The sequence below is a fragment of the Anolis sagrei genome, chromosome X (assembly GCF_037176765.1).
Source record: "Anolis sagrei isolate rAnoSag1 chromosome X, rAnoSag1.mat, whole genome shotgun sequence".
Classification (NCBI taxonomy): Eukaryota; Metazoa; Chordata; class Lepidosauria; order Squamata; family Dactyloidae; genus Anolis; species Anolis sagrei.
In genome coordinates this window covers 95,850,795-95,871,037 of record NC_090034.1, presented here as the reverse complement: position 1 = coordinate 95,871,037, position 20,243 = coordinate 95,850,795, and the positions used below count along the sequence as shown (strand labels likewise).

The 20,243-nt window shown below is 44.2% G+C and overlaps 2 protein-coding genes across 2 annotated transcripts in view; both read left to right on the top strand.

Moving 5' to 3' along the window:
* Positions 1–1,638: 1,638 nt before the first annotated feature.
* Positions 1,639–11,840, top strand: LOC132780892 (C5a anaphylatoxin chemotactic receptor 1). The gene is made up of 2 exons (XM_060784752.2): positions 1,639–1,692; positions 8,509–11,840. The coding sequence occupies exon 2, from the start codon at positions 8,593–8,595 to the stop codon at positions 9,661–9,663; it is 1,071 nt and encodes a 356-aa protein (XP_060640735.2). The 5' UTR covers positions 1,639–1,692; positions 8,509–8,592; the 3' UTR covers positions 9,664–11,840.
* A 4,835-nt stretch (positions 11,841–16,675) lies between these two features.
* The window catches only part of LOC137094899 (probable ATP-dependent RNA helicase DHX34), a 34,955-nt gene continuing 31,387 nt past the window's right edge, over positions 16,676–20,243 (top strand). Inside the window, exons 1-2 of the mRNA XM_067460845.1 lie at positions 16,676–16,736; positions 19,287–20,145. Coding sequence (XP_067316946.1) covers positions 19,513–20,145 — 633 coding nt within the window. The 5' untranslated portion in view covers positions 16,676–16,736; positions 19,287–19,512. The remainder of the gene's footprint in view (positions 16,737–19,286; positions 20,146–20,243) is intronic.

Below are 20,243 nucleotides of genomic sequence, written 5' to 3'. Positions count from 1 at the left end.
ATGGCTGAATGAATGAACAACAACAAAAAGTTACTGTTACTCGTTACACAAATCTAAGTGACACATTATTATACTACAGGGTATATTTTGGTTCAGAAACATTGGTAAAACTTCTGTTTATTGATATCTAAAACCTCCAACATGAGGAACTCATTGTCACAACGTGGGTGGCTTTATCAAGCCCAGCCTACTGACCCAGAGTAAACAGCCAGGAACCCTAACATAAATAGATCTTGACATTTGAGAGTTGTAGTTGCTGAGATTTATAGTTCACTTATAATCAGAGCATTCTGAACCACACCAACAATGGAATTGAGCCAAACTTTCCACACAGAACCCCCATGACCAACAGAAAATGCTGTGTTTTCTGATGGTCTTTGGCGACCCCTCTGAAACACACTCATGCACCCCCCCCCAAGGGTCCTGACCCGCAGATTGAGAAACGCGACTCTGTTTGTTTGTGAACTAATGGACACACACTCTGTTTATGGAGCTCTTTGCACCTTGGAGGAAACTGCAAGGAAGAGGTTCCTGAGGGAATTCCAATAGAGAATGTATATTTTTCAACATTTCATAGAAGAAAATTAGCCAAGCTACAAGAGAGGACACTTAACATTACAAAAACGTATTATTGGAGAAGATCATTTTTCTCAATTCCTATGTGTGCTGACATTAAAAAGGGAGAAATCGATAATTTTTTTCAAGCAGCACATAGTTTTCATGTAAAAGAACAGAAAAATTCCTCTCTTGCCACCTTTTTTCTTCCTACAATATAAGTCAGTGAGGGATGAAGAGTTAAGCAGTGTTTAGAGCAGTGTTTCTTAGGATTGGGACCCTTGGGGGTTGCGAGTCGGTGTCCAAGGGGTCATCAAAGGCCATCAGAAAACACAGTATTTTCTATTGGTCATGGGGGTTCTGTGTGGGAAGTTTGGCCCAATTCTATCATTGGTGAGGTTCAGAATGCTCTTTGATTGTAGGTGAACTATAAATCCCAGCAACTACAAAACCCAAATGTCAAGATCTATTTTCCCGAAACTGCACCAGTGTTTACATTTGGGGATATTGAATATTCGTGCCAAGTTTGGTCCAGATCCATCATTGTTTGAGTCCATAGTGCTCTCTGGATGTAGCTGAACTACAGCTCCAAAACTCAATGCCCACCCAACCCTTCCAGTATTTTCTGTTGGTCATGGGAGTTCTGTGTGCCAAGTTTGGTTCAATTCCATCATTGGTGGAGTTCAGAATGCTCTTTGATAGTAGGTGAACTATAAATTTCAGCAACTACAATTCCCAAATGACAAAATCAATCCCCCCCAACCCCCCAAGTATTCAAATTTGGACGTTTTGGGTATTTGTGCCAAATTTGGTCCAGTGAATGAAAATACATCCTGCAGATAAGATATTTACATTACGATTGAACAGTAGCAAAATTAGAATTATGGAAGAAGCAACGGAAATAATGTAATGTTTGGGGGTCACCACTACATGAAGAACTGTATTAAGGGGTCACGGCATTAGGAAGGTTCATAAAGACTGCGTTAGGCAGGTTTGTATGAAATGGGATTGGGGGGGGGGGGAGGCTGAATTTGTCAACTTTGCTCAACTTAGTTCCTCTTTCTGCTTCTTTTTCTCCTTGGCACTGGTGCTACTTTGAGAGGCACGGACTGCTGCCTGGCTTTCTCTTTCTATCAGGTAAGTGGCTGGCTGTATGATGCTGAGCATGATGCTATACATGTTTACTTGTGTGTGTGTGCATGTGTTTGGGGTCCTTCTTCCCAATCCCCATGATGTCAGGATGCAACGAGGAGTGGAGCGAAGAGGGAATTAGAGTAGGGGGAGTTGAATAGAGGTGGAGGTGAACTTGAGACCAGCTGGGAGATACTGATCAAGAGATACCAAGGTGAGGCTAGAGATACCTGGATATCCAGGAGGTGAGAATGGAGCTGAAAAGGACATACCAGGCAGAGTATGCCATTTTGCCTTTGGCAGTATTACACTCTCATTTAGTTTGATGAAGAAGGCTGTAATCATAGATCTGGGGAAGAACACAACGGCTATGTAGGAAAACACAACCAAAGCCCTCCCGACAGATGGCCATCCAGTCTCTAATTAAAAACCTCCAGAGAAAGAAACTCTGCTATTTATTTATTTACTGTATTTATACCCCGCCCTTCTCACCCCAAAGAGAACTCAGAGCAGCTTGCAAGTAGGCAACAATTTAATGCGGCATAAACAGACATACAAATACAAACATATACATCAAAAACCAAAAGTTGAAAACATCTAGACATTAAATCCAATAATTTAAACCACACAATCCAAAACCATAGTCCAGGAGCCATTCCAATCATATTTGCACTTATTCCGTTTCTACTTATTGCACTGAATTATTGTTCAAAGGCTTGGTCCCACATCCATGTTTTTAATTTCTTTCTAAAGATTAAGAGGAAGGGAGCTGATCTAATATCGCTGGGAAGGGAGTTCCACAGCCGAGGGGCCACCACTGAGAAGGCCCTATCTCTCGTCCCCACCAACTGCACCTGCGAAGGAGGTGGGACCGAGAGCAGGGCCTTCTCAGAAGACCTTAACCTATGAGATGGTTCATAGAGGGAGATACATTTGGACACGTAAACTGGGCCAGAACCATTTAGGGCTTTATAGGCTAAAGCCAGCACTTTGAATTGTGCTCCGTAGCAGACCGGCAGCCAACGGAGCCGATGTAACAGGGGAATCGTATGCTCCTTGTACACTACTCCAGTAAGGAATCTGGCTGCCACTACTGTTATGAATCATAATGTAAATATCTGATAGGCCGGATGTATTTTCATTCAGTGGACCACATTTGGCACAAATACCAATACGCCCAAATTTGAATACTCGTGGGGCTGGGGGGTTGAATTTGTCATTTGGGAATTGTAGTTGCTGAGATTTATAGTTAACCTTAAATCAGATATCATTCTGAACTCCACCAACAGAAAATACCTTGGGTTTTGGGGTTGTAGTTCAACTACATCCAGAGAGCACTATGGACTCAAACAATGATGGATCTGGATCAAACTTGGTGCGGATATTCAATATCCCCAAATGTAAGTTGGGGAAAATAGATCTTGACATTTGGGAGTTGTAGTTGCTAAGTTTTATAGTTCGCCTACAATCAAAGAGCATTCCAAACCCGACCAATGATAGAATTGGGCCAAACTTCCCACACAGAATCCCCATGACCAACAGGAAATACTGTGTTTTCTGATGGTCTTTGGTGACCCCTTGGACACCCCCTCATGATCCCACTGGTGGAGTTTGGGAAAAATTGACCTTGACATTTGGGAGTTGTAGTTGCTGGGATTTATAGTTCACCTAAAATCAAAGAGCATTCTGAACCCCACCAATGATAGAATTGGGTCAAACTTCCCACACAGAAGCCCCATGACCAACAGAAAGTACTGTGTTTTCTGATGATTTTTGGTGACCCTTCTGACACCCCCTGGCGACCCCCCCTGGGGTCCCGGCCCCAAGTTTGAGAAACACTGCTTTAGATGGAATCTCTTCTCCAGCAATTTGAATCCATTGCTCTGTGTCCCATATCTCTGGAGCAGCAGAAAATAAGCTTTCTCCCTCCTCGTTGGGAAATTCTTTCAGAGATGTAAATATGGCTATCATGTCCTATCTCAGACTCTTTTTTTCAAGTTAAATATACTCTGCGCCCTCAGCCATTCCTCTAAGGGCTTTTGGTCGTTCTTCTCTGGAGTGGACACTTCCCATCTTGTCCATCTCCTTCTTGAATAGTGATGCTCAGAACTGGACACAGTACTCCATGGGAACTCTAACCAAAGCAGGATAGAGTGGAACTATGGCGTTTCTTGATCTAGAGACAGTACTCCTATGGATGCAGTCCAGAATTGCATTGGTTTCTTTAGCTGCCAGATCACACTGTTGACTCATTCAGTTTGTGGTTTACGAAGATTCATAGATCCATGTAATGTCGAAGGCTTTCATGGCCTCACTACCTCTGAGGATGCAGGCGAAACGTCAGGAGAAAATGCCTCTAGAACATGGCCATATAGCCCGGAAAACCTACAACAACCCATTCATAGATCCCTTTCACATACAATATACTGTTTTCAAGGCAGATGTTACCCATCCTATTGGTGTACATTCAATTTTTACAGCCTAAATCACTGTGACTTCTATAAAAATGGCTTGGGTGCAGGTTTGCTACTGCATCTCTGCATCTCTGTTCCTATAAAAAGGAGTTCTGCTCCTACAAGGAGTTTGGCTGCTAACCTAGGGGTATAGCTATGGAAAATGAAGACATTGCCCTTCAAATGAGGACTCAGGACCCAATGATATCTTCTCTTTATACACCACATTTCTATCATTCAGTGAGACATAGACTTACCCCAACATGGTAGTTTCAAATCCCTTCATTCATGTTGCTTTCCTCTTTTCTGGCGGATCTGTAATTGGTTAAGTGAACAAACCCAGTGGGTGATTCTCCCCAAGGCTTCCTCTTCATCCTGGAAAGAAGTGCCGACTGGAGTGCCATAAATAAATGTATGTCATAAATGTATGGCATAAATGTATGGCATTGAATTGTGCCAATCTGTAATCCGCCTTGAGTCACCGTTTGGCTGGGAAAGGCGGGCTATAAATATCGTAAACAAACAAACAAACAAACAGGGTTCCGCCCTGGGCCTGGTTCTGTTCAACATCTTTATTAATATGAATGGTTAGAAGGCATGATCATCAAGTTTGCAAATGACACACAATTGGGAAGGATAGCCAATGCTCCAGAAGACAGGAGCAGAATTCAAAACGATCTTCACAGATTAGAGAGATGGGCCCAAACTAACAAAATGAAGTTCATCAGAGACAAATGCAAGATACTCCACTTAGGCAGAAAAAAGGGAAATGCAAAAATGCAGAATGGGGGACGATGCCTGGCTCGACAGCAGGACGTGTGGAAAAGATCGTGGAGTCCTTGTGGACAACAAGTTAAACATGAGCCAACAATGTGATGTGGCGGCTAAGAAAGCCACTGGGATTTTGGCCTGCATAAATAGGAGTCTAGTGCCTAGATCCAGGGAAGTCGTGCCACTCCTCTATTCTGCCTTGGTTAGATCACACCTGGAATCACACTGTGTCCAATTCTGGGCGCCACAATTGAAGGGAAATGTTGACTCTAAGCTGGAATGTGTCCAGAGGAGGGAAACTAAAGTGATCAAGGGTCTGGAGAACAAGCCCTATGAGGAGCGGCTTAAAGAACTGGGCATGTTTAGCCTGCAGAAGAGAAGGCTGAGGGGAGACATGATAGCCATGGATCAAGGTGTGAGGGCAATTAAAGTGTTGTCAAACTGCATCGATTCTACAGTGTAGATGCAGCCTGCGTTCAGGGAACTCTGAGGATCTTTGGGAGGGGACAAGGCTAGGAAGCAAGTGGCAACATAAGTTGCAAGCTGACAAAGAAGAACCAACGAAAGAGCAAAATAAAACATAAAAAAAATTCAGGGGGAGTTTGCAAAGTTAGCTGAGTGAATTCCTCTTATTTGCATGAGTTTGCGTGAATATTACCAAACGTTTCCAACACACTGCTGCTTTGGATCAAATGCACCAGGAAAAGTGGGGTTCTCGTTTCCTCTTTTTTCTCCCTAGAAAGGGCAGGGAACTGACGCAAGAACTACTGACACAGCACCCCCTCCTCACCATTTTCTACTGCTCTTGCAAAATCCAACTTGTATACTTAGCACTTCGCTGAGGTGCTGAACTTGAAGACCAAAAGGTCGGCGGATTGAATCCGGGGAGCGGGGTGAGCTCCTGCTGTTAGCCCCAGCTTCTGCCAACCTAGCAGTTCAAAAGTATGCAAATGTTTGTAGATCAATAGGTACCACTCTGGTGGGAAGGTAACGGCGCTTGATGCAGTCATGCCGGCCACATGACCTTGGAGGTATCTATGGACAACGTCGGTTCTTCAGCTTAGAAATGGAGATGAGCACCACCCACCAGAGTTGGGCATGACTAGATTTAATGTCAAGGGGGAAACCTTTGCCTTTTTTCCCCTTAGCATTATCCCTCAAAGGTGGCCTTGTTGTCTTGGTACACCCAGAAGGAAGAATGACGGTTTGATACACACAGCTTCCACTGGGCTGCTGTGAGTTTTCTCTCCTGATGTTTTGTCCACATCTATGGCAGGCACCCTCAGAGGTTGTAAAGTCTGCTGTAAACTAGGCAAGTGAGGTTATGTCTCTGTGGAATGTCCAGGGTGGGAGAAAGAACTCTTGTCTGCTTGAGCCAAGTGTGAATGTTGCAGTTGGCCACCTTGATTAGTATTGAATGGCCTTGCAGCTTCAAAGCTTGTCTGGTTGCTGCCTGGGGGATCCTTTGTTGAGAGGTGTTAGCTGGCCCTGATTGATTCTTGTCTGGAATTCCCCTATTTTCTCAGTATTGCTCTTTATTTACTGTCCTGGTTTTAGGGTTTTTTTAAATACTGGATTTTGTTTGTTTACATGCTTTCCTGCTTTCTGTTGAAATTCTCCACATGCTTGTGAATTTCAATGGCTTCTCTGTGTAGTCTGACAACCAGCAACCAGCCAGGGTTTGAAGCTGCAAGACCATTCAGTGCTAATCAAGTGGCCAATTGCAACATTCACACTTGCCTCAAAGGGACAAGAGTTCTTTCTCCCACCCTGGACATTCCAGAGATATATAAACCTCACTTGCCTAGTTTCCAACAAACCTCACAATCTCTGAGGATGCCAGTCATAGATATGGGCGAAACGTCAGGAGATAATGCTTTGCCCACAGAATGGAATCAAGAGAAGGCAATTGTATCTACTCTGTCATACCCTCCAAGTGGTTCTTTCAGCTGATTTGAAAATGTCCCCGCTTTGCCCTTATCTTTTCACTTTCTTCTTTTGTCTTCAGCTTACTTCAGTTGCTGCAAACTTAATTCAAAGTGCAAAAGTAATTTGCAATCAGAAAGGAGGACAGCTTTAGGATTCTAAGCATTCGGCCTTTCACCCTTCCAAGAGTGCACCTATACTCTAGAATTAATGCAGTTTAATGCCACTTTAACTGCCATGGCTTCAGCCTATTGAATTATAGAATTTGTAATTTATTGAGGCACCAGCACTCTTTGGCAAAGCAAGCTAAAGCCCTTGTGAAACTATAATTACCATAGTATCATAATATTGAGCAGTGGCAGTTAAAGTGGTGTCAAACTGCATTACTTCATGCAGTGTTGATGCATCCTTTGAAGCGCTCCTTTCTACCGATATTAGTGTTTCTCAACCTTCCTAATGCCACGACCCTTTAATTTGGTTCCTCATGTTGTGGTGACCCCCAACCATAACATTATTTTCATTGCTACTTCATTACTAATGTTGCTACTGTTACGAATTGTAATGTAAATATCTGACATGCAGGATGTATGTCACCAAATTTGGCATAAATCCCTGATACGCCCAAATTTGGTGGGGTTGGAGGGGATTGATTTTGTCATTTGGGAGTTGTACTTGCTGGGATTTATAGTTCACCTACAATAGAGCATTCCAAACTCCACCAATGATGGAATTGAACTAAACTTGGCACACAGAACTCCCATGACCAACAAAAAATACTGGAAGGGTTTGGTGGGCATTGACCTTGCGTTTGGGAGTTGTAGTTCACCTACATCCAGAGAGTACTGTGGACTGAAACAATGACGAATCTGGACCAAACTTGGCACGAATACTCAATATGACCAAATGTGAACACTGGTGGAGTTTGGGGAAAATAGACCTTGACATTTGGGAGTGATTTAGAGTTCACCTACAATCAAAGAATATTCTGAACCCACCAACGATAGAATTGGGCCAAACTTCCTACACAGGACCCCCATGTCTTGAAGGGACGTGCTGGTGCGAGCCTCCCTCCAGCCTCACATGCTCTCCCCTGTCCACACATGCACATCACACTGACATTTGCCGAGCACGCCTGCTCACCCCTCCTGTGCTTGGTGTCTCAGAAACAGCTCTCCCCGTGACCGAGAGAGGCTGGTTGAGAGTGTGGCCAATCACAGCGGAGGAGGGCTTTTGGTGGGAGGATTTACAGTCTGTTTCCAAAAAGGAAGAGAAGGACAAGCGGGGAGCTCTTCAGCTTTCTCTGCCAAAAGGGTTCCTAAGACCATCAGAAAGATGTGTCTTCTGATGGTCTTTGGTGCCCTCTTTGAAACCTCCTCACGACCCCCAAGAATCCCGAACCCCAGGTTGAGAAACGCTGACCTATATCATATCACCTGGTTTCAAGCCCATGTATTCTCCAGTGTTTCAATGGGCAATATCTAATTCTGCTTGTGGTAGTAGAATATTATACATTAGCATATCTCTGTTTCTTATGCCAACTGTATCTGAGTTTATAATGTGTTTGCATGTCTGCCTTGCTGTAAATACAGCAGAAGTGTTAACAGTTAGTGCAACCTGGATTTATGCCTACATGGGATTTATGCCTACTCTTCTCCTTTTTGATTTTTTTTAGAAGCAAGGTCCAACCACTCCAACTTTGAGGCCTTTTGCTCAAGGATCACGAAGCTTCTCCTCTTGTCTGTGTTTCTTGTCCACAATGGGTGACAATATAACATCTTTTTCCATGAATGACGATTATGATTATTCAGACTATTCTACAGTAAAATTTGAAGAGGAATTGAGCAACAAAATGAGCCCCATCATCTGGGTAGCACTGGTCCTTTATGCCCTTGTATTCCTGGTGGGCATGGTCGGCAACGGGGCGGTGATCTGGGTGATGGGCTTCCAAATGAAGAGCACAGTGAACACAGTCTGGTTCCTTAATCTCTCCTTCGCTGACCTTCTCTGCTGCCTGTCCCTCCCTTTCCTGGCTGTGCCACTGGCTTCCAGCAACCACTGGCCTTTGGGTGAGTTCGCCTGCAAGCTCTTGCCCTCTCTGATAATTCTCAACATGTTTGCCAGTGTCCTCCTCCTGATGCTCATCAGCATAGACCGGTGTGGTCTGGTCATGAAGCCCATCTGGTGCCAGAACCATCGCTCAAACCGTCTCGCTTGGAGCCTATGTGGGGCAGCTTGGAGTTTGGCCCTGATCCTCACCCTGCCTTCCTTCTTCACCCGAAGGCTCTTGCCCAAGTCTTTCAACGTGACCACCTGTGGTCTCAACTATGATGTCTTTGGTGGGAATCACCACCATGTGGAGATCTCTGTGGCTGTCACTCGCTTCCTCCTTGGCTTCCTGATCCCTTTTGTGGTCATCAGCGTTTGCTATGGCTTGCTGGTCTCCCGGGTGCAAAGCAGCCGCTTCATGCGCTCCAAGAAGACTATTATAGTTGTGCTGGTGGTCATTGTCAGCTTCTTCGTTTGCTGGGCTCCCTACCATGTGGTTGGCCTGATCCTTGCCAATGAGCCCCGAAATAGTTTACTTTACAATACTGTAAGTGAGGCTGACTCGCTTGTGGTGGCCATGGCGTACATCAACAGCTGCATCAACCCCATTATCTATGTCATTGCCGGCCAGGACTTCAAGTCCAAGATGCAACGCTCCCTGAAGGTCTTGCTGCGCAACATCTTGAGTGAGGACGCCATATATGCCAATTCCATGACCAAGGGACATACACAGGGTGTCGGCACAACCACGGAGGACCGGAGCACTGCTACAACCTTATGAGATGAGCAATGGAGGTGGGCCAGTCCTTTGCAATACAGGTTCAAAGGTCACATTTGCTTTCAGTCTGCCATCCAGTTCCATGGTGGGGAAAAAATAGAGGCTATGACTCACTTTGACACAAACTTGCCATGATTCTTCTCTTTCTGGGGTTAATCCTCCCTGCCTTTGTCAAGAGTGGCCACTTACATATTGTTTGAAATGAGGAGACAGTGAGGATGATAACAAGGACACATCATTTCCTACCATGTGTATATGCCAGGGTATATGTTTGAATGGAAAATGAATAAGGTTGGTGAGTATTCTTGGGTAATTAACTAGGGGTGCATTTATACTGCGGAATTCATAGTTTGACCCCACTTTAACTGTCATGGCTCAATGCTATGGAATCCTGGGGGGTTGCAGTTTGGTGAGACATCAACACTATTTGGCAGAAATCTATACAAATAAAAATGTAATGTTAGTTTGTGGGATTAACATAACTCAAAAACCACTGGATGAATTGACACCAAATTTGGACAAAAGACACCTATCAGGCCAATGAGTGACCACCACTCATAAAAACACTGAAAAACACAGCGAAAGGGACTTAAAAAGTCAAAAAAGCAAAAAGATGCTACAGCGCATGTGCAAAATGACTCCCCCAGCAAACAAAACACACAATAACATATCCACACTCCCCTCCGGACTACAGCTCCCAGCATCCCCTAGACCAGGCCTTTTAGGAGAGGAGGATGATCCAAATGTACTGCTTCCAAGATGCAAGCTTTCTTCTCCTTTGATCTCTTTGAGATCATCCCAATCCCTGCATATTTCAAATTTCCAATTCCTGGACTGCAACTCCCAGCAATCCTCCAGATAGATAGATTAGATTTTTTTTTACAGTATTTATATTCCGCCCTGCTCACCCCGCAGGGGACTCAAGGCAGATTACAATGTACACATATATGGCAAACATTCAATGCCAAAGACACACGATATAGACAGATAAAGATAGGTAGGCAGGCCCCCCTTGTGGGAAAGCTAGATTCCACAACCACCACTACAATGAACCCTCCTCCGCAAATAATCTTTCTTATCTCGCCTGAGTTTTAATCAGTTTTAATCAGTCTCTCTTTTAACCATTACATGTAGCCCACCCATTGTCATTGTGATTGTGCCTCTTGTAATTCTATATTGCTATATTTTCACATGTTTTATGTAATTATGCTGTTGTTGTTGTTTATTGTTTGCGTTTTTGGTTTTATTTTATTGTACTTTACTGTCTGGGCTTGGCCTCATGTAAGCTGCTCCGAGTCCCCATTGAGGAGATGGTGGTGGGGTATAAATAAAGTTTATAAGTTTATTATAGGTAGGTAGGTAGGTAGATCTATCAGGAGGACTACTAGGAGTTCCAGTCCAAGAATAGGTAGAGAAGGAAGAAAGGGGAGAAAGAGGCGGGGAAAGAAAATGGGGAGATGGAAGGGAAGAGGAAGAGAAGAAGGAAGGAGAGAAGGAAAGAAAAAAGGGAAGGAAGGAGAGAAAGAAAGAAGGAGAGAAAGAAGGAGGGAAGGTTGGCCACAGCAACGCGTGGTGGGTACAGCTAGTATTTTGGAAAACCTTACTTACTTACTTACATAGGTGATCCCTTATTCTCTGAATAAAAAGGCCTTCCAAGTGTAGTTTCTTGGTGGTGGGTCTGTGGGTGACTGGAGTCTTATTCTTGATTGGCATGTTCCTTCACAGTGAGGGCATTGGTTTCCAGGTGGAAGGCAGTCTCAGTCAAGGTTGGCTTGATGTGCATTCTTCTTGGCACGTTTCTCCCTTTTGCCTTCCATTTGTGCCTCTCCAAATTCCGCAGCACTGCTGGTCACACTTGATCTCCAGTTAGAGCGCTCAAGGGCCAGGGTGACTTCCATCTCAGGCTGGATTTACACTGTTCTATATCCCAGGATCTGAACCCAGATTATCTGTTTTGAACTGGATTATATGAGTCTAAATTGTCAGATAATCTGGGATGAGAAGACAACCTGGGATCAGATCCAGTGCAGATCCAGCCTCAAAAACCCAATTTGAAGTTCCTGTTTGATTTATCATGTGGATTTCCAGTGAAAGCCAGGTGTGATGAATGGCAACTTCGATCAGGACAAGGGACATATGCTATGTTAGCCCAAGCTTTAAGTATTATTGTTGAATATCTTTTAATAATATCTTGGTGTAATCAATAAACAATCTTCTTACTGAATCTGTGACTTGGTGTCTCTTTGATGTTCCAGCTGGAATCTGATTGAATCAGGAACCCAAAACTATCAACAGCTAAAATTCCCAGGTCAGGATTATCTGAGGGTCCATCTGAATTAATGTACATTGATACCACTTTAATGCTTTGGAATAATGGTGAAGGCTAAAGACTTTGCAAAAATACAGTTCACATGATTCCATAGCATTGAGCCATGGTTGTTAAAGTGGTGTCAAACTGCGTTAATTCTACAATTTAGGCTGGATCTACATTGCCCTACACCTCAGGATCTGATTCCAGATTATCTACTTTGAACACAGTTATATGGCAGTGTAGACTCATATAAACCAGTTCAAAGTGTAGACTCATATAATCTAGACCTGCCTTGAACCATGGGGAGAGGCAGGTAAGATATAAAATTACTATTGTCGTCATCATCATCATTATTAAAGCAGAGAATGTGGGTTATCTACTTTGATAATATGCATAATATTTTTGCCTACTAACTCTTTCAGTGTTTGATTGACACTTTTGTAGCCAAAAATACCTAGTTAATGATATTTCTGACAGAACTGGCCTTCCTTTCTGGGAGTTGTAGTGCACCCACAACCAGAGAAACTGTAAACTCCACCGATGATGGACCTGGACCAAACTTGGCACACAGGATATCCAAGCTAGTTATAAACAGAACCTGAAATCACACAAACAATTGCATAATAAAGTTATATATAACCCCAAAAACCATAAAAACATAACAACTATGGTGTTGTCGAAGGCTTTCATGGCCCCCTGTGGCACAATGGGTTAAACCCTTTTGTTCACAGGACTAAAGACTGACAAGTCGCAGGTTCGAATCCAGGTAGAGTGCGGATGAGCTCCCTCTGTCACTCCAGCTCCCACTAGGCAAGTGAGGTTTATATATCTATGGAATGCCCAGGGTGGGAGAAAGAACTCTTGTCTGTTGGAGGTAGGTGTGAATGTTGTAATTGGCCATCTTGATGCATTTAATGGCCTAGCAGTTATGATTACTATATTACTATATTGTACTTACTTACTTATTTAGGTGATTCCTCGTAGTCCGAGGATGATGGTCCTCCAAGTGTAGTATCCTAGCGATGGGTCCGTAGGTGACTGTGGAGGCCTATGCTTGATCTGCGTCTTCTCCTACAGTGAGGGCATTGGTTTCCAGGTGGAAGGCGGTCCCAGTTGGGGTTGGCTTGACGTGCCTTCCTCTTGGCACATTTCTCTCTTTTGCCCTCCATTTGTGCCTCTTCAAATTCTGCAGCACTGCTGGTCACAGCTGACCTCCAGCTGGAGCGCTCAAGGACCAGGGCTTCCCAGTTCTCCGTGTCTAAGATTGGATTTAAGCATAACAGTAAATAAAGACAGGGGAGCTCCAGACAAGAAACAAGCAGGGACAGCTCGTCAGTTCTCAACAAAGGATTCCCCCAGGCAGTAAGAAGCCATACTTTCAAAACTGCCAGGCCATTAAATGCATCAAGGTGGCCAATTGCAAGATTCACACCTGCCTCCAACAGACAAGACTTCTTTCTCCCACCTTGGACATTCCACAAATATATAAACCCCATTTTCCTAGTTTTCAACAGACCTCACAACCTCCGAGGATGTCTGCCATTGATGCAGGCGAAACGTCAGGAGAGAATGCTTCTGGAACATGACCACATAGCCCGAAAAACTTACAGCAACCCATAAAAAATATTTCAATGATAAAAACATGAAACTTGGTTTAACAACCTCCCAAAAATTCACTAACAGGCCAACTCGCCAAGGCTAGAGGACAATGAAAATATCTAATCAAAATAGGATCCATGATAGATAGGAGAATCCATGTCTAAGAACTGGGGACCCTAGATAAAGCATCCACATCGAAATGCAACTAACTTTCTCCTTTTTAAGTACTGTTTCTGTACAAGAATGGCAACACATGGTAATGCCTGTGTGATCCTGTGTGAGTTATATTAATTGTATTGTTTATTTTGCTTGTTGTTTTTATTGATGTGTTGTTGGGCTTGGCTTCATGTAAGCCGCTCCAAGTCCCTTGGGGAGATGGTGGCGGGGTATAAACAAAATAATAATAATAATAATAATTATTATTATTATTTCCATAGGGCAGCTATGCATGGCCCTGTCCTATGTCTGCAGCAAGCCTTTCCAGAAATACAGAACTGCTGAGATCTGCAGTTGAGAATCAATGCTGAGTTATGGCTTCAAAAGTTAATTTTGTTTACCGTTGGTTGATAGGGAAGCAGCAATGACCCAGAGTTTGTTGTGGCATGAAAAAGAGGAAGCATCAGCTGATGGTGCAATTAATCTGAATGTAGATCACATCTTAGAGCAAACAGCATGGGCAATTTTGAATTCTGCAGAAAAGAAGGTCAAATAAGATATCAAACAAACCAGGATTTCTAAGAAAGAGGCCATATGCAATGTAAATAGGCACACAAATGGAGTAATTATCTCACGAAGGCGTTCATGGCCGGAATCACTGGGCTGCTGTGAGTTTTCCGGGCTGTATGGCCATGTTCCAGAAGCATTCTCTCCTGACATTTTGCCCACATCTATGGCAGGCATCCTCAGAGGTTCAAAATAGATAATGTGGATTATCTGCTTTGGAAATCTGGATTACCTGTTCGAACGTATCTCTCCCTATGAACCATCTAACAGTTTTAGATCGTCCGGGGAGGCCCTGCTCTCGGTTTTGCCTTCTTGGTGGGGACAAGAGACAGGGCCTTCACAGTGGTGGCCCCGCAGTTGTGGAACACCCTCCCCAGCGATTTTAGAACAGCCCCCTCCCTCTTGATCATCTAGAAAAAAGTGAAAACTTTGCTATTTGAACAAGCCTTTGTAATCTAGTGCAACAGTTGAACATGGTATTAGACAAAAGTGAAAATTGGAATGGTTCAGATGACGATTTATGGACAATGAGACTAACAATGAAGGCATTGGTTTTATATGTTTTATTGAATGTATTTTTAATGTTGTTAATTGTATATTGTTAGGCAGTGTTTCTCAATCTGGGGGTCGGGACCCTTGGGGGGTTGCGAGGGAGTGCCAGAGTAGTCACCAAAGACCATCAGAAAACACAGTATTTTCTGGGTTGTTGTAGGTTTTTTCGGGCTATATGGCCATGTTCTAGAGGCATTTTCTCCTGACGTTTTGCCTGCATCTATGGCAAGCCTCCTCAGGAGAAAATGCCTCTAGAACATGGCCATATAGCCCGAAAAATACCTACAACAACCCAGTGATTCCGGCCATGAAAGCCTTTGACAATACAGTATTTTCTGTTGGTCATGGGGGCTCTGTTTGGTAAGTTGGCCCAATTCTATTGTTGGTGGGGTTCGAAAGGCACTCTGTAGGTGAACTATAAATCCCAGTAACTACAACTCCCAAATGTCAAGGTCTATTTTCCCCAAACTCCACCAGAGTTCACATTTGGGCATATTGAGCATTTGCGCCCAAGTTTGGTCCAGTTCACCTACATCTAGAGAGCACTGTGGACTCAAACAATGATGGATCTGGACCAAATTTGGGCACAAATACTCAATATGCCCAAATGTGAACACTGGTGGTGTTTGTGGAAAATAGACCTTTACATTTGGGAGTTGTAGTTGCTGGGACTTATAGTTCACCTACAATCAAAGAGCATTCTGAACCCCACCAATGACAGAATTGGGTCAAACTTCCCACACAGAACCCTCATGATGAACAGAAAATACTGTGTTTTATTATGGTTTTGGCGACCACTCTGACACCCCCTCGCAACCCCCACAGTGGTCCCGACCCCCAGGTTGAGAAACGCTGAATTATACACATACATAAACATTAAAATCATTTATCTCGACATTAAAATCCACTGTTTAAAACCGTCTCGATCATCCGCATCAAATCTAGTTGGCATGGTTAGGTTTCCTACTGCTGTCTTATCCCAAAAGCTTGGTCCCACAGCCAAGTTTTTACCATCCTTCTGAAGGACAGGAGGGAGGGGGGTTGATCAAATCATGGGAGTCGTAGTTTTACAAGGTCTTCCTCCTTCTCTGCCCAAGAGTGATGGTGCCTCACCAGTCTACAACTCCTACAATCACATACCATCGAGGCAGCTAAACTATTATCAAACTTTTTTTTTTGTCGTGTCAGAAGCGACTTGAGAAACTGCGAGTTGCTTCTGGTGTGAGAGAATTGGCCGTCTCCAAGGGGACGCCTGGATGTTTTTTTATTATCAAACTGCATTAATTCTACAAGGAGCCCCCGGTGGCGCAGTGGGTTCAACCCCTGTGCCAGCAGGACTGAAGACCGACAGGTCACAGGTTCGAATCTGGGGAAAGGCGGATGAGCTCCTTATATCAGCTCCAGCTCCTCATGCGGGGACATGAGAGAAACCTCCCACAAGGATGATAAAAACATCAAATCATCCGGGCGTCCCCTGGGCAACATCCTTGCAGACGGCCAATTCTCCCACACCAGAAGCGACTTGCAGTTTCTCAAGTCACTGCTGACACGACAACAACAACAAAAATTCTACAGTGTAGATGCTCCTTTAACTGCCCTGGCTCAATGTTATACAATCCTGGGAGTTGTAGTTTGGCATAGCAAGCCCTCAACACTCTTTGGCAGAGAAGAGAAGAGCTTGTCAAACTATATCTTTGAATGCAGTCAAATTGCCTTCATTCTTCAGTGTGGAACCAGCCCTTGTTCAATGTTAGGGCGGAAGCCGGGCAAAGCTCCTGTTTTGGCAGCGTCAGTAGCGAAGACTGAGCATGCCCGGCGGAGACCAGCGACGCATGCGCAGTAGCAGGAAGCTCTCTTGCTCTGCAGCTTGCAGGCGGGACAGGAGAAAGAGGTGAGGATGCGTGTCGTTGGCGTAACGTGAGAACACAGAGTTGGGGGAGGTTGGGGTGGAGGGGAAAAACACCCCAAGGGGCTTTTGTTTCCAGATCTCTTACAAAAGTAAGCTTTTCCAGAGGCTTTTAGTATTTTCCTTGTTATTATTATTCATTTATATCCCAAAGCTGTAACTCTATTGTAGAATGAATGCAGTTTGATTGCTATGGCTCAATGCTATATTGTAGTATAGTTTGGTAAAGCACCACCCTTCTTTGGCAGAGAAGGCTTTGCAAAACTATAAATCCCAAAATCCCATAGCATTGAGCCATGTTCAGATGATGTCAAGCTGCATTCATTCTAGATGCACCACAAGATTGTGATTCCCAATCTTTTTTTCAGGTATTTTGGACTTTATTTTCCAGAAACCTGCAAAACTATAACTCCCAAAATTCCATAGCATTGAGCCATTTGCAAGTGATGTCAAACTGCCTTAATTCGACAGTGTAGATGCATCACAAGATATTGATTCCCAATCTCCCCCTCCCCCCCCCCCCCCCGGTATTTTGGACTGCATTTTCCAGAAACCTGCAAAACTATAACTCCCAAAATCCCATAGCATTGAGCCATGTTCAGGTGATGTCCAACTGCATTCATTCGAGATGCACCACAAGATAGTGATTCCCAATCTTACTTTTTTCCAGGTATTTTGGACTTCATTTTCCAGAAACATGCAAAATGATAACTCCCAAAATCCCATAGCATTGAGCCATGTTCAGGTGATGTCAAACTGCATTCATTCTAGATGCACCACAAGATAGTGATTCCCAATCTTCCCCCCCCCCCCCCCCCCCCCAGGTATTTTGGACTTCAGTTTCCAGAAATCTCAACTGCCTGGGTCAATTATCAGGGATTCTGGGAGCTGAAGTCCCAAAATATGGAAGGCCAGAATTTGTGGCTGCATCTACACAAGGCATGGGCAAACTTGGGCCCTCCAGGTGTTTTGGACTTCAACTCCCACAATTCCTAACAGCCTACCGGCTGTTAGGAATTGTGGGAGTTGAAGTCCAAAACACCTGGAGGGCCCAAGTTTGACCATGCCTAGTGTAGATGCATTATGATATAATATAATAATTATTGTACTATAATAATGTAATATAATAATATATGTTATAATATAATATTATATTATTATATTGTAATAATTATTACATTATTAGATTATGATTATATTATATACGAGCTGTAACCGCCAAGCGTTGCTGTGGCCAACCTTCCCTCCCTCTTTCTCTCCTTCCTTCCCTCCCTTTTTCCTTCCTTCCCTCTTTTTCTTTCCTTTCTTTCTTCCTTCTCTACCTGTTTCTTTCCTCCCTTTCTTTGCTCTTTAGTTTCATCCTTCCTTGTCTCTTTCCTTCCTTCCTTGTCTCTTTCGTTCCTTCTCTCCTTCCTTCCCTCTCTTTTTCCTTCCTTATTTCACTTTTTTATTTCCTTCTCTCCTTCCTTCCTTCTCTACCTTTCTTTCTTTCCTTCCTTCTCTCCTTTCCTCCTTCTTTCCCTCTTTCTCTCCTTCCTTCCTTCCTCCCTCCCTCCCTCCTTTCTGAGTATATGTGTTTTGTGTGTATATATGTTTGTATATATTTGTGTATATGTGTATATATGTGTGTTTGTGTGTATATGTGGTTTTGCGCATGCGTTGTAATGTTTTTAAACCACTGAGCTGCTGAACTTGCTTACTGAAAGGTCGCAGGTTTGAATCTGGGGAGCAGGGTGAGCTCCCGCTGTTAGCTTCAGCTTCTGCTAACCTATCAGTTCGAAAACATGCAAATGTGAGAAGATCAATAAGTACTACTCCGGTGGGAAGGTGACGGCGCTCCATGCAGTCATGCCAGCCACATGACCTTGGAGGCATCTATGGACAACGCCGGCTCTTTGGCTTAGAAATTGAGATGAGCACCAACCCCCAGAGTCAGACACGACTGGACTTAATATCAGGGGAAAACCTTTACTTTTACCAATAATAATAATAATAATAACAACAACCACTTTATTTATACCTCACCACCATCTCCCCAAGGGACTCGGAGGGACTTACATGAGGCCAAGCCCGACAACACATTAATAACACAAAAAGCAATAAGCAAAAAACGATACAATTAATATAACTCACATATAAACAATAACACGCAAGGATTTAAAAAACCTATGGCCGGGCCTGATGTAATAGTTTAAAATTTAAAAAATATACATTAAAATAGAATACTTTATATGTGTGTGTTATATTATTATTATACTATATTATAATTATATTAATATATGCTATAATATTATTATGATGGCACAGGAGACATGGTGGAACTCTGTCTTCCTGGCTTCCCCCTCTTCACTCTGGAATCTACCCTGTCATACAATCCAGTTCAAAGCAGATAATCTGGATTGTATATGGCAGTGTAGAAGGGGCCAAAGATCAATGGGAACTATACAGTAGGTGACTTTGAGGGAAGGGAGAATGAATGGATGACCCACACATGATCTGAATTATTCTCATGTCCCATTTTCTCTATGTTTTCAGGAATGTCAGCTTGTGGTCTACATGTATAATGGGGTGCATGCCACAAGGGAAGGTGAGAGTCCCCTCCATGAACACAGCTTGGAAAAGTAGAACGTATCATTCTAGAATCTAATTTCTTGCCTGCCCACCTGTACAGAGACCTCATTCATCTCCTGGAGCAGTCCTTTGCCAATCTTGCCTCTCTGTGTCCTTCTTTACCAACACTGATTTGCTCTATACTCTGGAGATGGCGTCAGAAGAGAAGGAGAGAGGCCGGGGGCACAGCAAATGGGACTGGGGATGCCTGGGCACCCGGGAGCGTCTAGAAGAAGTCTACCTCAGGGGCCAAAGCCGAGAAGAACGCAGTGAGTTCTGGACCTTCTTTGAGCGGCTGGAGCGCTTCCGCAGCCTCAAGGCCACTCAACGTCTGACAGAGAAAGGCCACCGGGCGCCCAAGTCCGAACTCAGCCCTGTGGCAGGGCTGCCACAGGAATACGACTCCCGTTACCGTACCAACCTGTGGCTGCCCACAAAAGAGGTGTCTGGCTTGGACTCAGAACAGGTGCGGGCCTTCCGCTTGGCATTGCTCCACTTCCTGGACTTCCGACAGAAACAAGGCTTCGCCCGCCTGGCCCGGTTGCAGCGGGAGCGGGCCGCTTTGCCCATTGCCCGTTACAAGGACCGGTTGCTGAAGGCAGTGGCCACTAGCCAGGTGGTGGTGGTGGCTGGGGACACCGGCTGCGGCAAATCCACCCAAGTGCCGCAGTACCTTCTGGATGCCGGCTATGCCCACGTGGCCTGCACTCAGCCCCGGCGCATCGCCTGCATTGCTCTGGCTAAGCGGGTGGCATATGAGAGCCTGCAGCAATATGGAGACCAGGTGAGGGATTGCAGGAAATGACTTCTTGGCCTGGAGGTGGTGCATATAAGCGCAACTGGGAGCATGTACTAATAGCAGTTATAAAATAGCAACAGTAT